General features: G+C 39.9%; 2 protein-coding genes across 26 annotated transcripts in view; one reads left to right on the top strand and one right to left on the bottom strand.

The window, feature by feature from the left end:
- The window catches only part of FGD6 (FYVE, RhoGEF and PH domain containing 6), a 137,855-nt gene extending 131,435 nt beyond the window's left edge, over positions 1–6,420 (bottom strand). For 3 of the 4 annotated variants that reach the window (XR_004059530.1, XR_004059531.1, XM_030938614.1), the window contains exon 1: positions 6,185–6,332. Coding sequence is in view for 2 of the 4 variants with exons in the window: in XM_030938614.1 (XP_030794474.1) it covers positions 6,185–6,200 (16 nt within the window). In the remaining 2 variants the exon portion in view is untranslated. Of the gene's footprint in view, positions 1–6,184 lie in introns of all 4 variants that reach the window. The other variant, XM_010383914.2, reaches the window with a different exon arrangement.
- A 284-nt stretch (positions 6,421–6,704) lies between these two features.
- The window catches only part of VEZT (vezatin, adherens junctions transmembrane protein), an 83,976-nt gene continuing 72,408 nt past the window's right edge, over positions 6,705–18,272 (top strand). For 4 of the 22 annotated variants that reach the window (XM_030938615.1, XM_030938616.1, XM_030938622.1 and 1 more), the window contains exons 1-2: positions 6,774–6,845; positions 13,072–13,128. In XM_030938615.1, coding sequence (XP_030794475.1) covers positions 6,810–6,845; positions 13,072–13,128 — 93 coding nt within the window. In that variant the 5' untranslated portion in view covers positions 6,774–6,809. Of the gene's footprint in view, positions 6,846–13,071; positions 13,129–18,272 lie in introns of all 22 variants that reach the window. The other 18 variants (XM_030938624.1, XM_010383908.1, XM_010383907.2 and 15 more) reach the window with 11 other exon arrangements.

Below are 18,272 nucleotides of genomic sequence, written 5' to 3' on the forward strand. Positions count from 1 at the left end.
TTAAATTGTCCTTCAATTCCATACATAGCTTTGGTTCTATTGTACATTTTAAAATAAATCCAATATGGTTTGTTTCTCCAACTTTGGAACTGGTTACCATATCTTTCTTTTTTTTCTCTTCTTTTTTTTTTGAGACGGAGTCTGGCACTCTGTTGCCCAGGCTGGAGAGCAGGGGCGCCATCTCAGCTCACTGCAACCTCTGCCTCCCGTGTTCAAGTGATTCTCCTGCCTCAGCCTCCTGAGTGGCTGGGATTACAAGTGTGCACCACCACATCCGGCTAAGTTTTGTATTTTTAGTAGAGACAGGGTTTCACCATGTTGATCAGGCTGGTCTCAAACTCCTGACCTCGTGATCCACCCACTTGGCCTCCCAAAGTGCTGGGATTATAGACATGAGCCACAGCGCCCAGCCCATCATATCTTTCATTGACAATAAACGAAATAATTGACTTCAGTTTGGGACCCACATAGTTCTTCAATTCATTTGCCAAGTGCTGAAAGTTGAATTTGCCTCAGTTAAATGTAGGATGCAACTCTTTAAACTTCTCACGTGAATAAGCAGTAGTAGTCTTCTATCTCAAGGATAATATAATTGAGTTGCATAAATGCCTTTTATCAATGATCTGTCTACCTCAATAGATAGAACCCCAAAACAATCTTTAAAAAGGAAGACAGAAATCAGAAATTTTCTAAACTTAAAAACTGAAAATTAATTCTTTGGTATTATTTAAGGCTCATAATAAACCTGGTATTTCTTTCTGCAAGAGTAATTGGCTGAGAATTTTCATTATATTCCTTCACAGAGCTCTATTCTTTAAAAAGTCACATGTCTAGGCCCTACCCCAGAGTGAACCAGTTAGAGTTTCTAGGGACATCTGTACATCTTTTAAGTTCCACAGGTGATTATGTTGTTTATTCCTCATTAACATCCACTGTTCTAGTACATTTAAAAGATAACCACAATTTCTAGTGTAGCAATTCTTCCTCAACATTATATATAAGGTTTTTAACTAACACCTATTATACAATGCTGCATCGGTACAGATCTGCTCCCATACTATAGGAACTTAATAAAAGCTTTACACAAAAGACCTATAAAGTGAAAAGATAAATAAAGCCTGTATATCTGTAAGTTCCTTTACGTTCTTCCACCTTCACTGTCATATTATTGACCATATTTCCCCAAGGAGACATGAGATAAAAACTATTTTATCTTTTACGTTTATATTTGTTCCTTTGACAGGATCTAACACTTAATAAAACTTTAATTTACTGAAAAAACTTTTCAAAATATCTGCTGCAAAGGACTGCTGGACATTGTTTAATTACTTGACTAGACAGGAGCTCTGATATTTCATTTGGTGATGATTCCCTTTTGAACAAAGGAAATTAGTCACAACACTTGGTAAGCTATTACACGGAACCGAGTTTTTTTAAAAAAAGAGGAGTAGGGTGCTCTACTTCCTTTTACCAACCAAGGAAGAATTCCCTAAATCTCTACTTCTGTGTGTGCAATAAAGATTATATGATGATACATGTCTGCTCACTCAATTTCTAGGTATAATGTCATCATCAATAAAAAAAGAATTATTTTCAAAATAATACAAATTCCTATACTACATAATTTCAGGTAACCGCTCAATAAGCATAGTTAATTTTGTCTGAGTTTTTTTTTAGGCAGAAAATAACTGAAAAACCCTTCAAATCCTAGTGAGAAATCTAGCTGCAAATGTCTATTAAATTAAACCCTCCATTTATTAAGTCAAGTCTTAAGAGAAAGTATGAATGCCTTAGGTCTCTTCCCAACTGACCATCTTACTCAATAAAAACTGACAGATTGTCAAGTTGATTTCATTTCTGAAACCATTATCAAAACATCCTACCTCTGGATTTTTAAAAGAATTTTTTAAAAATTAGTTTTGACAGCCTGGCACAGTGGCTCATGCCTGTAATCCCAGCACCTTGGGAGGCCAAGGTGGGAGGATTGCTTGAGCTCAGGAATTGGAGACCAGCCTGGGCAACACAGTAAAACCCCATCACCATGGAAAAACAAAAAAATAGTTTCGTAAAATAAAGAGTTCTTGAGATTGGCTGTACAATGTGAATGTACTTAACACTTCTGAACTATACATTTAAAAATGAGTAAGATGGTAAATTTATCTTATGTGCTATTTTACCACAGTTGGAAGAAAACTGCATCTCATCAAATTAATCTTTTACTTTCTAAATCTTAGAACCTTGTCAGAAACTTCAGGGTCATTTAAATATCATTTTATAAAAATCTCTGGTACCAATTTTACTCTTTTTAAAAAATGTGTTTTGTACACAAATCTGCTTCCAAGAGATATAAATTCCTGTTCTAGTGTCACAGAAATTCAGTTAAGTACGTATGAGCTGGAGTTGATTCCCAATAAATATAGCAAAGCCCTATCATGTACATAAAGCCCTCAACGCCTACTCACTGAATTCAATTAATAACTGTGAACTTGGGCTTGCCACTGTTAGTTAACTGTGTATTGAAGGAAGTCAAAGACATAACTCAGGGAGCTGGCTAACCTAACTGTGGGCCTTGTGCAGATCTGGCTGCCTCACTTTCCTTCCTTATAAATGGGGGAGTTCAACAGGCCTCTAAAGCCCATAGGAATCTGAGATGATAACTTCTGAAATACTCATTTCAGGAGAACCTTACGTACTGTGGCCTCCTTCTCCTGCGTGGATGTTTTTTCAGTGCACCTTTGTCTGTGTTCAGCATAAGACGCAAGCTCCAGAAGGGCAGGCACTTTGTCTCATCCACTGATGTATCCCAGTGCTAACAACAGGGCCTGGGAATAATCACAGCTGCCACATATACATACTCTTTAATATGTCTCCGTAACAGAAAATGTCTTCTCTAAAAATAATCACATTCAAAAATGTACATCCATTTTAATGTAGAATAATATTTTGAAAAGTTAGCAGGAATCAATTTCAACAGGATTATGGAATAATTCCTTAATTATTAATAGCAACAAGTGTCCAACTAAGTCACTGGTATAGCCATATCCAAAATGCTTCATTATTTTTTTTTTCATGGCTCTATTTTGGAAGAAACACAACTCAAAAAATAATAAGCCATTATATTATGGTATGCTCCAAAGTCAAACTCTTGAAATAAGTGCATGACGTTTGGCAACAAATCTAGCACCTTTGGATCTTAATACTGTATCAACAGTCAGACCCAAAGCTTCTTAGAGCAAAGCAGCAAATCTTTTATTTACACAGCTGTTTGGCTCCAGGGAAATATAAGGTAAGAAAGTAAAGCACTAGTACCATTTTACTATTACAAACATATTCGTCATCTGTTACACACAGATGGCTGTGGTTCACGTGTACACTCTCTGGCTACTGGACCAGTCAAAATGCAAAGCACAGACAATGAGATAGTGACCCGTACATGTTCAAAAGGACACAAAATATACACCGACATATACCTATAATTCTCTCTCCTTTTTTCTTTCTTTCTTTTTTTTTTTTTTTGAGACAGAGTCTTGCTCTGTCACCCCGGCTAGAGTGCAGTGGCTCAATCTCTGCTCACCACAACCTCTGCCTCCCAGGCTCAAGCAATTTTCATCTCAGCCTCCCGAGTAGCTGGGACTACAGGCGCATCCCACCACATCTGGCTAATTTTTGCATTTTTAGTAGAGACAGGGATTTGCCATGTTGGCCAGGCTGGTCTCAAACTCCTGCCTGCCTTGGCCTCCCAAAGTGATGGGATTACAGGCGTGAGCCACCGCGCTCAGCCTTTCCTTTTTCATATACAGCTTAAAATAATTCTGAAATATCCACCAAGGGCAGATTCTTTTATAGATGCAGAAAAACAAAGCAAGCTTTTCTGCTGGATATATATAACCTAGATGTTCTACAACATTCCTTTTATTTTCTTAAACCAACCCTTCCAAATACCACAGATTAGATTCAAAAGCAAAAATCCCCTCCCTTAACTTCAAATAACCTTCCTAAACGTTTCAATGAATTTGACCATTGTTCCCCAAAAGCACCATAATCAGCTTGTAAGAACTATGTATACATATAAGAATGGGTAGAAATAAAACCCCAGTTCTCTTCCATATTCCCCATCTAGACACCAGAAATAATTATAATAAATCCAACAGATGGGTGAGCAAAAAAGTAGTTGATGCTTCTCAGCCAGCCATGCTAAAAACCAACCAACTCTGCCTGACACAGGAAATGTCCCACTTTAAACACCACAAAAATTTCTGTGGATTTATTTAATTGTAAACTTGATAAAATACAAAAATAGCTTGCATTATTTTAGGATAATTCAAATGCAAGAATCATGAACTTCCAGTCTGGGCCCTAGAAATTGGGTTTACATAAATGTCAAATTACATGCTTCTGTGCCTGTTCCTTATAAACTGTTAAGACTGGAATTGAAAACTGATACATATAAGATACGGTTATTTTAAATACATTTGACACCTCCAAAAAGGAAAGAACTAAAACTGGCTGGAAGGATTTAAAAATTTCCAACTACTTTTAATTTAAATCACTTTCTTTTTTTTTTTTTTTTTTTTTTTTTTTTTTTTGAGACGGAGTCTCGCTCTATGGCCCGGGCTGGAGTGCAGTGGCCGGATCCCTCAGCTCACTGCAAGCTCCGTCTCCCGGGTTTACGCCATTCTCCTGCCTCAGCCTCCCGAGTAGCTGGGACTACAGGCGCCCACCACCTCGCCCGGCTAGTTTTTTGTATTTTTTAGTAGAGACGGGGTTTCACCGTGTTAGCCAGGATGGTCTCGATCTCCTGACCTCGTGATCCGCCCGTCTCGGCCTCCCAAAGTGCTGGGATTACAGGCTTGAGCCACCGCGCCCGGCCTAAATCACTTTCTTGAACGAAGGTAAGGCACAGAAATTTAGGATGAAAATAATTTACCTTATGTAAGTATAAAGCCTCCCTCTGGTAAAGAAAAGAGAGTTTATAAAGATATCTCATATATGTGCATATAACATCAAAAAGGAAAGACCCACCTAACACCTACTTGCTTTCTTTTCCTATTGGCTAACTTCTTGTTTCGTTTGCTGTAATCTGAGTACATGGGGCAATGCAATACTACAATATATCTAGGCTTTAGAAATAATACAAATCAGAACATTTGAGTGCTGTTTGACAGTTTCAAGTTGCAAGAATTTTAAACAAATGCCAAGAAAAGCAATGAAAATTTAATCTGATCCTTAAGTGCTGATTCTGGAAGTAACTTTGAGAGGAAGCTTTGAACTATTTCACTATAAAATTTCTAAAAAGAAAGTTTGTTTCAACGTGGACAAAAACGTGAAAGAATCCATAACACTCTACTTAATACATAAGTTCTGGTTTAAAAATTAACCTATGTACTTATAAAGTGATCGTAACATCACTTTGGTAATTATTTTGTAAAATAGAAATTGTTCCTTAAGAATGTTCAGAAACACAACGTCTAGAATTGCTGAAAATCCACACAAAGATAGAGGCTTTGTCATTTTGATCAAGGGGAAAGAACTATGGGAGGCAGACAGAAAATAAAGCTTTGTTTACCCTAATCAGGTGGAAACAAACAAACAAAGTATCTGTAATTCGGTGCAGACAAGCAAACAAACAAACAACAAAAAAACAAAACTCTAACAATCTCAACTCCTCTGCTTCTCAGGTAACAGAGGTAAAATCACCAGGAGATGACAATGTCTACGCCTCTTTAAAATGGGTAAAAGGTTTACCAGCAGATACAAGGTTGAAAGCGACTCACTTAGTGGCCAAATTGAACACGCCGAGAACACTGCCTTTGCCTACAATAACTGATTTATTAAGTTGGGAGTCTACACTATTTTCACATGCAAAGGCGAAGTCCTCGCGCTGCTGGAGAGATGAGCGAACGCCCTTCACACATCGCGTTTCACCTGGTGCAGAGCCCCCAGCAGAATCCCCCTTGGAAGGGAGGTCCCGAGAAATCCCGGGTTTCCAAACAGCACCTCTGGGCAGGAAAAGACAAGAAATCCGGGAGCGAACCCCATTAGCTTCGAGCTTGCCGAGGTGCTCGGCAAAGGTACGGGGCACACAACTCGCCTACCCCGGCGGAGAAAGTTGCTCGCGAGCCCAAGCCTAGCAGCGCTCGCCACAAACTTTCCAGCAGCAGCGCGAGCGAGCGCCTTCACTTACCGGCTGCTGAAGTCATGATTCCCGGTGCAGCTCGCTTCCCCGCTCGGCCCCTCAATCCATGTTCCCCTTTCAGTCCATTGTTTCCACAGTTTGGGCAGAAGAGAAAAGCCCCCACAGCGCCCACATTCCGTCCCGCCGCCCCGCGGCGCAGCCTGAGCGCCACACAAAGGATGCGGCCAGCTCCAGCGACCCTGCAGCGCTCCCGGGCGCGAGCCGCCGGGGGCGGGCGGGCGAGCACGAGCGCCGCCCAGTTGAGCTCCAGGCGGACGGCCAGGCGCGGGCACGAGCAGTGCTCACTTAGTGTCCGCTGGCGCGTGCCCTTTTCGGGCTCCAAAAATCAGCAGTGCTGCGGGCGCCCCCTGCTAGTCGCGGCCGTAAAAGGCAGACAAAAGCCCTAGTCTCCTCCAATCGGAAGGCTCGAGTTTCGGCTCGCTCCCGCCTCTCTCGCTCACACGCTCACGCTCTTCTCCAATAAGCGGGCTCGAAAAGTGGGCGTCGGTGGCGAGGCATGTTGGGAATTGTAGTTTTCTAGACCCACGAAAAGAGCAGGAGCTGGAGCTCCGTGCCGCCCATTCTCCCGCCTTCATTTCCCATCGTGCTGAGGCGGGTGGCATGGCGGAGAAGGATGACACCGGAGTTTGACGAAGAGGTGGTTTTTGAGGTAAGGGGAAAATGGCGGTGGGTGTGGATTGCCTTTGTTTGAGAAGGACGAGGCGGAAAGCGAGGAGGCAAGGCGTTCCCGGGGCTAGGGATCGGGTGACGCGCTCCAGCTGGCCTCGACTACCGAACCCCAGCGATTTCAGGGCCTAGTGTCCGTCGTCGCCTGACAGGTGTAGCCAGAGGCGCCCTGTCCGTGGCCGGCCTGTATCTCGGGCCCGCCCAGAATTCCCAGAAGGTGCCCGGTTGCCAGGCCCTGGGCTGGAGCGGTGTCTGTTCCTTCCTAGGAATGGATGTGCCGCGCGGAGACTGCGCCCGGCTGGGGCGGGGCCGAATCGTGCGTTTTAGATAGTCACAACTTAGCCTCCTCCTTTTCCATCCGCGATTTTTTTGGGTCAGTATCTAGAAATGCTTCAGGTCACTGTTCACCGTCAAGGCGTGGCCCTCGGAATGAAGGCAGCAGGTGCCGGTTTTCTAACAAGGTTTAAAGTCTTTATGTGGGACCTACTGTGGGTGGTTAGGGCCGGGGCGTCTCAGCATCTAGATTCGATTCTTTTGTCCTTTGCTGTTGCGCTAGGTGTAGCCAGTTCTTCTGACTCGAGGCTCTAGATGTGAGTGCTTTTGTGTGGGACTATTTTAAGACGTTCTCTGCCATCTTGAATGAAAAAAATCTGGCGAGTGTTTTGATTTTTTCCATCAGACACAGGTCAAAACTCGCACCCCTGTACATACGTGTATTGCATGTGTACGCTTTACTTTCATTCATCCAACTAGATTTTAAGAAAATTTAAAAATGGAGTTACCCATGCCATACAGCGAGAGAGCGAGGCACAGACTAGGACAGAATGTTAAATGTTAAAATATGTACAAACTGTCATTGAAGGATTAGTTTCTGTTCTTGCGGCCTCCCAGAGGCTACACCCAGTACGCGATATCCGAGGTGAATCTTTAACTATGAATTGGATTAGAAAAACCGACAGGGGAAAATGTATTACAGGGAAAGAGAACTGAGTATGCCAAGCTTGGGAAGTGTGAAAGTACCTGGCGTGCATTTTTAGGGGGCGGGGTGTGGAGGGTGGCTATGTAAAGTGGCTTGATGTGGCTGCAATTTAGAAGCAGTGGAAAATGTGGCCATTTTACCGAAATGAAGAATCTAGATATGAGGCGTTCATTAGGGAAGACAAGGGCCTGAATTTTGGAAATGAGGGACGTAATGGAATAATGGTTTGGACAGACACTTGTAAGTTAAAATCGATTCAATGTTTATAGATTGAATGTGGTAGCTGAAGGAGAGAGAAATAGATTTCTAGAGTAAGGGTAACTGATGGATGTATTTTATTAATCCATTATTTTTGACTTGTGAATATAATAGTAATATATGCTCAAGGAACATTTTATTATAGAAAATAAGCCCCCAAGTTAAAATCACCCATTATCCCACCACCCAAAGATGGTCACTATTAACAATATGGTATATGTTCTTATAGACTTTATTTCTATGTAAATGTGTGTTTATGTGTGTGTAATGTTTTAGCCTCTATATTAAGACACAATGTGTGTGTGATATTTTTTAGAACAAAAGGTATACCACATAGAATTTTGTATATATTTTTCACTTTATCGTGAATCTTTTCCCATTCATCATTCTTTGAAAACATTAATATCCCCTCATATGTATCATAATATAACCTTTTTTTTTTTTTCAAAATACCATTGTAATCAACAGTGATATAAGCCCATCTTTAACTACAACTCTGGTTTTCTTCAGAATAATTTTTAGAAGTAGAACTAGTGGGTCAAAGAATATGAACATTTAAGACTTACACAGATAGGTTATACCAATTCAGGTTTCCATTAAAAATAAGAGAGTATTGGTTTCACCAAATCCTCAACAACAGCTTTAACAGTTTCTTTTCATCTTTGCTAATTTGGTAGGCAAAAATAACATTCCATTGTTTTAATTTACATTTTGTGCATTTATATATTTATTAGCCTATTTTTATTTCTTTGAACATTTCTCTTCATATTTGTTGCTCATTTTCTTATTAGCTGCTAGCTTTTAAAAAATTGACCTGCGTGAGTTCTTCATATATTACTAAGCCTTTGTCATACTTGCAGAAAAATTTCCAGTTTGCTGTTTGCTTTTTGTTATACACAATTTTTATTGCAGTATAATTTATAGAAGGACAGGGCACAAATCACATGTGTGCGGATGGTTATATTTTCACATGTTGAGCACACCCATGTAACCAGCACCCAGATCAAGAAACAGGACAGGTCGGGCATGGTGGCTCACACCTGTCATCTAATCACTTGGGGAGGCTGAGGCAGATGGATCCCTCGACCCAGGAGTTTGAGACTAGCCTGACAGCATGGCGAAACCCGATCTCTACAAAAAATACAAAAATTGTCTGGGCGTGGTGGAACGTGCCTGTAGTCCCAGCTACTGGGGAGGCTGAGGTGGGAGAATCACTTGAGCCTGGGTAGGTTAAGGCTGCAGTGAGCCATGATCGCACCACTGCATGCCAGCCTGGATGACAGAGCCAGAATCTGCCCCCAAAAAATAAAAAATGAAAAAGAAACAACATCACCAGCACACCAGAAGCTCCTCCTGGTCCTTTTCCATCACTATTCCCTACCCCCAAAATGACCACTCTTTAAATGTAATAACATAGATTAATTTTGTCTATTTTTATTGTTTAGACATTGTGCATTTCTATTTATATACTCTCTTATTTCTGACTTTTATTTTCCTCTCTGGCTTTATTTGTGAGATTCGTCCATATTGTTAACATGAGAATTTTTATTTCTGCATAGCATTCCATGTGAATATATGATCATTTTTAAATTCATTCTTCTGTTGATGGTCATTGAGTAGTTCCCAGGTTTAAACTAGTGCTACTGTGAACCTTTTCTTATGTGTTTGGTTAAACATATTTCTGGTGGATATGTATGTAGGAATGGAATTGCTGGGTCATAGCAAATACATAGATATTTCCGTAGATATTGCCAAATTTTATTCCAAAGTGGCTGTACCAGTTTATTCTCCAGCCAGGAAGGTATGAGAGGTCCCTTTGCCCCACATTCTCATCAACACTTGCTAATTTTAGTGTTTTTCTTTTTATGATTCTAGTGTTTATGTCTTGGTATCTCCTTGAGGTTTTTAGTTTGTATTTCCTTGATAAAGATATTAAGATTTTTAATGTGTTTATTAGCCAATTGTATATCCATTTTGTGAAGCCACATCAAATTTCTTGCATTTTTTTCTACTGAGTTGTCTCTTTTTCTTACTGATTTGAAGGAATTCTTTACCTACACTGGATACAAGCCCTTTGTTAGAGACGCAGTTGGCCCTCTTTATCTGAGAGTTCCACATCTACAGATTGGACCAACCATGGCTCACGCCTGTAATCCTAGCACTTTGGAAAACTGAGCCAGGAGGATCACTTGAGACTAGGAGTTCGAGACCAGCCTGGCCAACATGGCGAAACCCCGTCTCCACTAAAAAATACAAAAACGAGCTGATAGTGGCGTGCACCTGTAGTCCCAGCTACTCTAGAGGCTGAGGCATGAGAATCACTTGAACCCAGGAGGCAGACATTGCTCTGGGTGACAGAGTGAGATTCCATCTCAAAAAAAAAAGGAAATACTCAGGCCCAGTAAGGTGGCTCATGCCTATAATCCCAGCACTTTGGGAGGCTAAGGCAGTAGTATTGCTTGAAGCCAGGAGTTTGAGACCAGCCTGGCCAACATTAACAAGACCCTGCATATTAAAAAAAAGAAAAAAAAAAGAAAAAAATTAACCAGGTGTGGTGATGCATGCCTGTAATGCCAGCTACTCCAGAGCCTGAGGCAGAAGATTGCTTGAGCCCAGGAATTTGAGGCTGCAGTGAGCTACATTTCCAGCCTGGGTGACAGCATGAGACCATATCTCTAAATAAATAAATACTCAAAAATATTCAAAAAATAATACAAATAAAAAACTTTACAGGATAACAACTATTTATATAGCGTTCACATTGTATTAGGTATTACAAATAATCTACAGATGATTTAAAATATGTGGGAGAATGTGTGTATGTTATATGCATATACTATGCCATTTTATGTAAGGGACTTGAGCATCCATGGACTGGGTATTTGCCCCAGTCCTGTGACCAATTCCCCATGAATAAAGAGACAACTGTATATACCTCATATATCTTACCTTGGGCTATTTGTGGCTTCTGTACACTTCTAATCGTGTCTTTCAATAAACAGAAACTACTATAATCCAGTTAAACCTTATTCTTGTATGATTAGTGCTGTTAAAAAAAATTTGCCTGTTCTAAGGTCACAAAGATATTTTCTTTAAAAGCTTTATTTGACCTTTTCCCATTTAGATCTGTCATCCATCTGGTACTGATTTTTGTATGGTAACAAGTGAAGATCAACATTTTTTTTTTTCCCATGTGGATGTCCAGTTGACCTGGCACCATTTACTGAGCAGATCATTTTTTCCCCCACTGAACTGTAGTGTTGCCTGTGTCATAAACCAGGGAATCGTTTATGTGTGAATCTCCTTCTGGACCCTTTCTTATTTGCCATTGATCATTTTGTCTATTCTTGTGTTAATACCACATCATTTTAATTACTATAATTTTAAAAATAGGTTTTAATATCTGATAGCATAAGACCCTTCAGCTGTATTTTTTCTTCAAGATTGCCTTTGGCTATTCTTGGCCCATTATATTTCCATATAAATTTTAGATCAGCCTGTCAGTTTTTGTGGGAAAAAAAAGACCTACTGAGACTTTGATTGAAATTGCTTTGAAGCTATAAATTACTTTGGGGAAACTTAACATCTTTACAATATTGAATCTTCCAATCTATGAACATTTATTACTTGCTTTCTAAATGAGTCAGGCAACTTCCCATTTCATTCTGTGCTCTGGGACTGATTTTACAAAATGAGAATTTTCTGTTTCTTCAGGGTATAGCTAAATTGGCCTTACCTGGGGAAAAGAGACTGAATGTTGTCTATCAGTTCAATTTCTTTTATGGTTATTGCTCAGGTACAATTTTCTATTTTGGTAACTTTTTTATTCTGAAAGGCAGTGTTAAAGATATGGGCTCTGGAGCTGGATAACCTAAGAAATCCTAGGTCAGCTATTTATTAGTTAATGTGACTTTGAGCAGGTTACTTGTCTAAGCTTCAGTTTTCTCCATATTAAATAAAAATAACAGTATCTGTCTCGTAAGGTAGTTGTGAGTACTAAATGATTTAATATAAGTGAATTACTTAGATGAGTACTTGACACATTGTAAACACTCAGTAAATATTACCTTTTATTAAATTTTTCCAGCAAATTGCTTTTTATCTAGGTTTTCAAAATTGTTGATATATTCTTAGTAGTCTCTTAATTTTTAGTTTCATTTAGAGCATGAATTAGATCTGATTGTTGTTATGTTTTTCTTTTTGTTTTGCATAGATGCGCTGGAGTGTCAACTTACCAGATAGACTTTTCATTTTTTTTGAGACAGAATTCCACTCTTATTGCCTGGGCTGGAGTGCAATGGCAGGGTCTTGGCACGCTGCAACCTCCGCCTCCTGGGTTCAAGCAATCCTCCTGCCTCAGCCTCCCAAGTAGCTGGGATTACAGGCATCCATCACCACGCCCAGCTAATTTTTGTATTTATAGTAGAGATGGGGTTTCACCATGTTGGCCAGGCTGGTCTTGAACACCTGACCTCGGGTGATCCACCCACTTCAGCCTCCCAAAGTGCTGAGATTACAGATGTGAGCCACCGTGCCTGGCCCCAGGTAGACTTTTCAAAGAACTAGTTGTTGATTTTGTTTGATCAGTTCTATTGAATTTGTTTGTGGTTTTAAATTTTTTAAAATTTCTACTTTTATCCATTTCCATTCATCTATTTGTGTTTATTTTGCTATTTTTGTTCTGTTTTCTTTAGCTTCTTGAGTTAAAAATCTAAATGCCGAAAATAACTTGTAAGGCTATAAATTTCCCTGAGTATTGCTTCAGTTATATCACGCAAGTTTTGAAATGTAGTTTGTCTCACAGTTGTGTAAGTTCCATTTTTATTTCTTATTTAATATCCAAGTGTATAGTTGAGGGATTGATGTTATCGTTGGTGATTATTTTTCTCCATGTATCCCTCAGACGCATAATTCCACCCTGATCATTATGGACTGCATCACTGTATTCCCTTGTCCTCTGGGTTCCATTTAGGTTCGGCCAGTGGGAAGGACCTGCAGATCAGAGGATGGAGGAAAGAGCGCCAGAGAGGTTTGGGTGTTTCTTGTCTGAATTCTTTCCTTCGATGGCTACTATTTGTTAGTGATTGCATTCCTGTACCTAAAGCCACAACTTTTTTTTTTTTCTTTTTTTTTTTTTGAGGCAGGGTCTTGCACTGTTCCCTAGGCTGGAATGCAGTGTTACCATCATAACTCACTGCAGCCTCCAACTCCTGGCTCAGGCGATCCTCCCAACTCAGCCTCCTGACTAGCTGGGAGTACAGGCATGTGCCACCACATCCAGCTAAACTATAACTCTTATCAGGGGATTCTTCTTGAGAAAGGCTTTGAGCAGCCATCTTATTTCCTGCGTTTGTGCTTTACCACCTATGAGAACTATAACCCCCTCTACCACTGTTACCACTTTCATTCAATTTAGATCTCAGGCCACTGACTGAGAAAGGCCTTCTTTTGAAGAGCTGAAAGCTTGTTAGGCACAATGTTTTCTTGCCATCTACCACTTGATTACTCAGCCAGTGGAACATATTTCAGGTTCTGCTAAGTCAGCCCTACTTCTAGATACTAAGTACTGTGTCAACCGTACATCCTAATGCACAGTGACTGGTTTTTGGCACCAGGGACTGGGTTCATGGAAGACAATTTTTCCACAGATGGAGGATGGTTTCAGGATGAAACTGTTCCACCTCAGATCATCAGACATTAGTTAGATTCTCATAAGGAACACACAACCTAGATCTGTCACATGCGCAGTTCACAATAGGTTTCCTGCTCCTATGAGAATCTAATGCTGCTGCTGATCTGACAGGAGGCAGAGCTCTGATAGTAATCCTCGCTCACCCACTGGCCCACCTGCCTGCCGGCCGTAGGCTGTATTCCTAACAGGCCATGGACCAGTACCAGTGCTGTGTGGGCCTGGGGGTTGGGGACCCCTGTTAATGCAGTAAACAGAAAGCTGTCCGTGTGCCATAAGCAGAAAGGAATTTAGCATAGGGAATTGGTGGTTAGATTATCATTGGAAGGCCTACAGGATCAAGCTCTATCAAAGTTGCTATGCTCATGAAGGCAAGAGCACGTGATTATGATCATAGTTACAGTCCAGGAATCAGAAGCCATCACCACATCTGCTTCGCAATAACCTAACAAAGTGATACCTTGGTATTGGAACTTGGAGTGTCTCCACTGTCTCTACCACATCTGCAGCTGTGTTACCAAGAAGCTGGAGAACCCATATTGGAATATTGCTATAGAAACATTTTGCCTCACAGCTTTGTTTCATAGAAAAAAAAGAAAAAGAAAAAGAGAAAGAGAGAAGGAGGGAGGGAGGGAGGGAAGAGAAGGAATGAAAGAACAAATGGACAAATGAAATAACAAGGCCAGGAGTGGGAGGATCAGAGGATCACTTGAGCCCAGCAGTTTGAGACCAGCCTGGGCAACATAGCGAGACCTTGTTTCTATAAAAAATTATTTTAAAGAATTAGCTGGGCATGGTGACATGCACCTGTTGCCCTAGCTACTCAGGAGGCTGACACAGGAGGATTGCTTAAATCCAGGAGTTCAAGGCTGCGATGAGCTTTGATGAGGCCACTGCACTCTGCCTTGGTGACAGATTGAGACTTTGCCTTTATTATTTTTTTTTTTTTAAAAAAAGAACAGATGAAACAAAAGCCGAAGGAGCCAAAAGTGGACTTCTGCTTCTCTTCCACCTTCCCAATCTCTTACACAGCACTCCTACTTGGGGAAACCCTAATTTATATCTAGAATCCTAGCTGCAAGATAATTTGGGAAATGTCAGATGTAGCTTTCCTGCCTCTGTAACACAAGAGGTACACTGGAAGAAGGATTGTAGGATAGAGATTGAACAAGCCAGTTTGCCATGTCTATCTTAGGGCCTAACCTTGCTTCCCTTAAGAAAATTTAACTGTGATTTTTTTTTTTGGTATATTTATTGTAATACTGTTATTTTAATGATCTTCAGAGTCAGAAAGCAGACTGATTCATGTCTTGAGACTTACCTAGAGAATTACATGCTGCATTAAAGTTAAAAACTTAAATCATGCAGAGTTTTGGAAAATATTCCAACAGCATCCCTTCCCTTAAAACAAACTCTTTGAGGTATCTTGTTTTAATTTCTATTTCTTGGATTATTTGTAAATTTTACAGTATTATATTTTGAGTCATTGTATTTCTCCTTCCAGTGATAACATTGAGTCCTCTTAGTCTGAGAGGAGTAGATGTGCACTGAAAGATAATATAAGAGAAGGACTAAGGGAGGAAAGAAAGAGTGAAGTGCACAGGCCCAATTCCCATTTCTTGCCCTAGAATCTGATTACCTTCATTTTATCAGAGCTAGATTCCCTGTATACTTTCAAGGTTAATTCCATTATATTGGAGGCTGACTCCTCCTTCTATAAGATCATTTGTTTTAATCAGAATCTTCTATCATCATTCTGCTCTAAGAGGCTGAATTGAGAAGGACAGTATAACCTCATCTCAGACCACTTAGGCTAAACAGCAACAGAACAAAGTTTAGAAAATGATGGATACTATGTCTAACATGAGTATTAGCAAAATAAGCATGAAATACCCAGATTGTTGTTTTACTCTATTATCGTCATCATTAATTACAGTGTTTTGAGAGTAAGAATTCTCCAATAACTTTAGAAAGGTGTTAAAGTTCTGATGTTGCTTTCTTAACTGTTTTTTAGACAGGGTCTCACTCGGTCACCAGGCTGGCCTCCAATAGAACAATCACTGTTCACTGCAGCCTCCACTTTCCAGGCTCAGGTGATTATCTCATTTCAGCTCCCAAGTAGCTGGGACTACAGGCATGTGCCATCATGTCCTACTAATTTTTTTTTTTTTTTTTTGAGATGGAATTTTGTTTTGCTCTTGTCACCCAGACTGGAGTGCAATGGTATGATCTCGGGTCACTGCAACCTCCACCTCCCGGGTTCAAGTGATTCTCCTGCCTCAACCTCCCCAGTAGCTGGGATTACAGGCACATGCCACCACACCCTGCTCGTTTTTGTATTTTTAGTAGAGATGGGGTTTCGCCATGTTGGCCAGGCTTGTCTCGAACGCCTGACTTCAGGTGATCTATCCGTCTTGGCCTCCCAAAGTGCTGGGATTACAGGCATGAGCCACCATGCCCAGCCAATTTTTGTATTTTTTGCAGAGAGTAGGTTTTGACATGTTGCCCAGGTTCAAGTAATTCTCCTGCCTTAGCCTCCCAAAGTGCTGGGGTTATAGACATGAATGACTGCACCGGACCTTAACTTTTAATTGCAGAAACTTCAGGTCATTTATTCTGTCTTAAATCCTGCTATTCCTAGAGGGAAGAGTGCCTGGAAATAAGACTTTTTAAATCTGAAAGACTAATTTTTCTGCCTCTTTGCATCGTTAGAAGTTCATTTAAACCATTCCTTTGTAACTTTCTTCTATTAGGGACAATATTGTATTAAAGGGATCTTTTACTCAGATCTCTTGCCTTGGTACCTTATTCTCTGTAGGTGAACTCTTTACTGTTTTTGGTGTTTGTTTAAATTCATTCTTCCTCTTTTCTTTTGTTCCTGGCTGAGAAAGATAATTTTTGCCCATTTTATCATGATTTTTTCTTCTCCAACTTCTTTCATACTTCTGTGTAAGTTATTAAATGTTAACCCTTTGTTGGCCATATGTTCAGCTTTCATCCTTTTCCCCCATAGCACTTAATCAGTTGAATGAAAGGAAATGACTCTCACAAAACCTTTCACATTTAAAAGGAAGTTTTAAAAAATTTCTGTCTTCCCGGAGAGATTCCCCTTTCTTTGTATTTTTAAAAGTTACCATACATCTCTGAGAAACATTAAAGCATTTTTTCCCTAAGTAATAATTGTGGATTCTTTCTTACTTGCATTTTTGATTTGACTAATGGAAGAATATTGTTTTTGTCTGTGAACATATATATGGACAGTATTTGCTATTCTGATAATGGAGCTTTCTGTCTAGAATAATTATACATATAAAATTTAAAGTATTATTATATCATTTTATTTTTTAAATATATCCTGAGTTTCAGTTTGTCAAACATAAAGCCCTGAAGTTGTATTATTTAAAATAATCTAGTTCCAAGTAGTAGCTGAGATTAGAAGCATAGCAAAATTCATGCTATCACTATCTATAATAGGAATAAAATTTATTAATAGTGTTATTAAATCACAACTCTATTGACATCAAAGATTGACCATTGAGACCAAGTCTAGCCAGATATGGTGGTTCACACCTGTAATCCCAACAATTTAGGAGGCTGCGGTTAGAAGATCACATGAGCTCAGGAGTTAAAGACCAGCCTGGGCAACATAGTGAGACCCTATCTCTACAGAAAATGTAAAAATTGGCCGGTGTGGTAGCATGTACCTGCAGTCCAAGCTGCTTTGGGGGCTGAGGTGGGAAGATTGCTTGAGCCCAGGAGGTTGAGGCTGCAGTGAGCTGTGATTGCAGCTCTGCATTCCAGCCTGGGCAATGAAATGAGACCCTGTCTGAAAACAAAAACAAAAACAAAATACCAACTCCGGTTTATAAGCAAGATATGCAAGAAGAAATTCCATGTTTAATATGAATTACAAAAATTGTTCTCGGGGAACAAGTCTGCTTTTTTTCTGCTTATGTTGTGTCATTTCTTCTGTTTTGGCTTCTTCACAGATCCTTGGGGCTCCAGTTTAAACATTTTTTTCTCTTTTACGTCTAAACATCCAAGAAAAGTAGGAAGTTGTTCTCTCTTTTATGTATTTTTTATTGTATTTTTTAAAATGTAAGTCCCTTTGTCTCAAGCTATGACACACACAGTGCCTACATTACTTTTTGTAGTTACCTCGGTATTTTATGTGCAGCTATATTGAAAGTTTTCATTCTGTTAAAAGCATTGTGGAAAGAGGACTAGATGAGGAGTCAAGAGACTAAATAAATTAGTAATGAGATTCTGAATAAATCATTTAATTTCTCTAGAACTTGTTTCCCAGGATCATCCTTTATACCGTATCATCCTTTGGTATGAAATTTTTCTTAAATCCGTTCTAGGGGATCGGAAACTATCTAGTGGATTGAATAAATGAGAGTAGGCCCTTAGAGGCTTCCATTAATTAGAAAATACAGGAAAAGAATCTACTCATTTCCAGTCTCTTTTTATATTAAAAATCC

This window comes from Rhinopithecus roxellana, chromosome 10, assembly GCF_007565055.1.
Source record: "Rhinopithecus roxellana isolate Shanxi Qingling chromosome 10, ASM756505v1, whole genome shotgun sequence".
NCBI lineage: Eukaryota > Metazoa > Chordata > Mammalia > Primates > Cercopithecidae > Rhinopithecus > Rhinopithecus roxellana.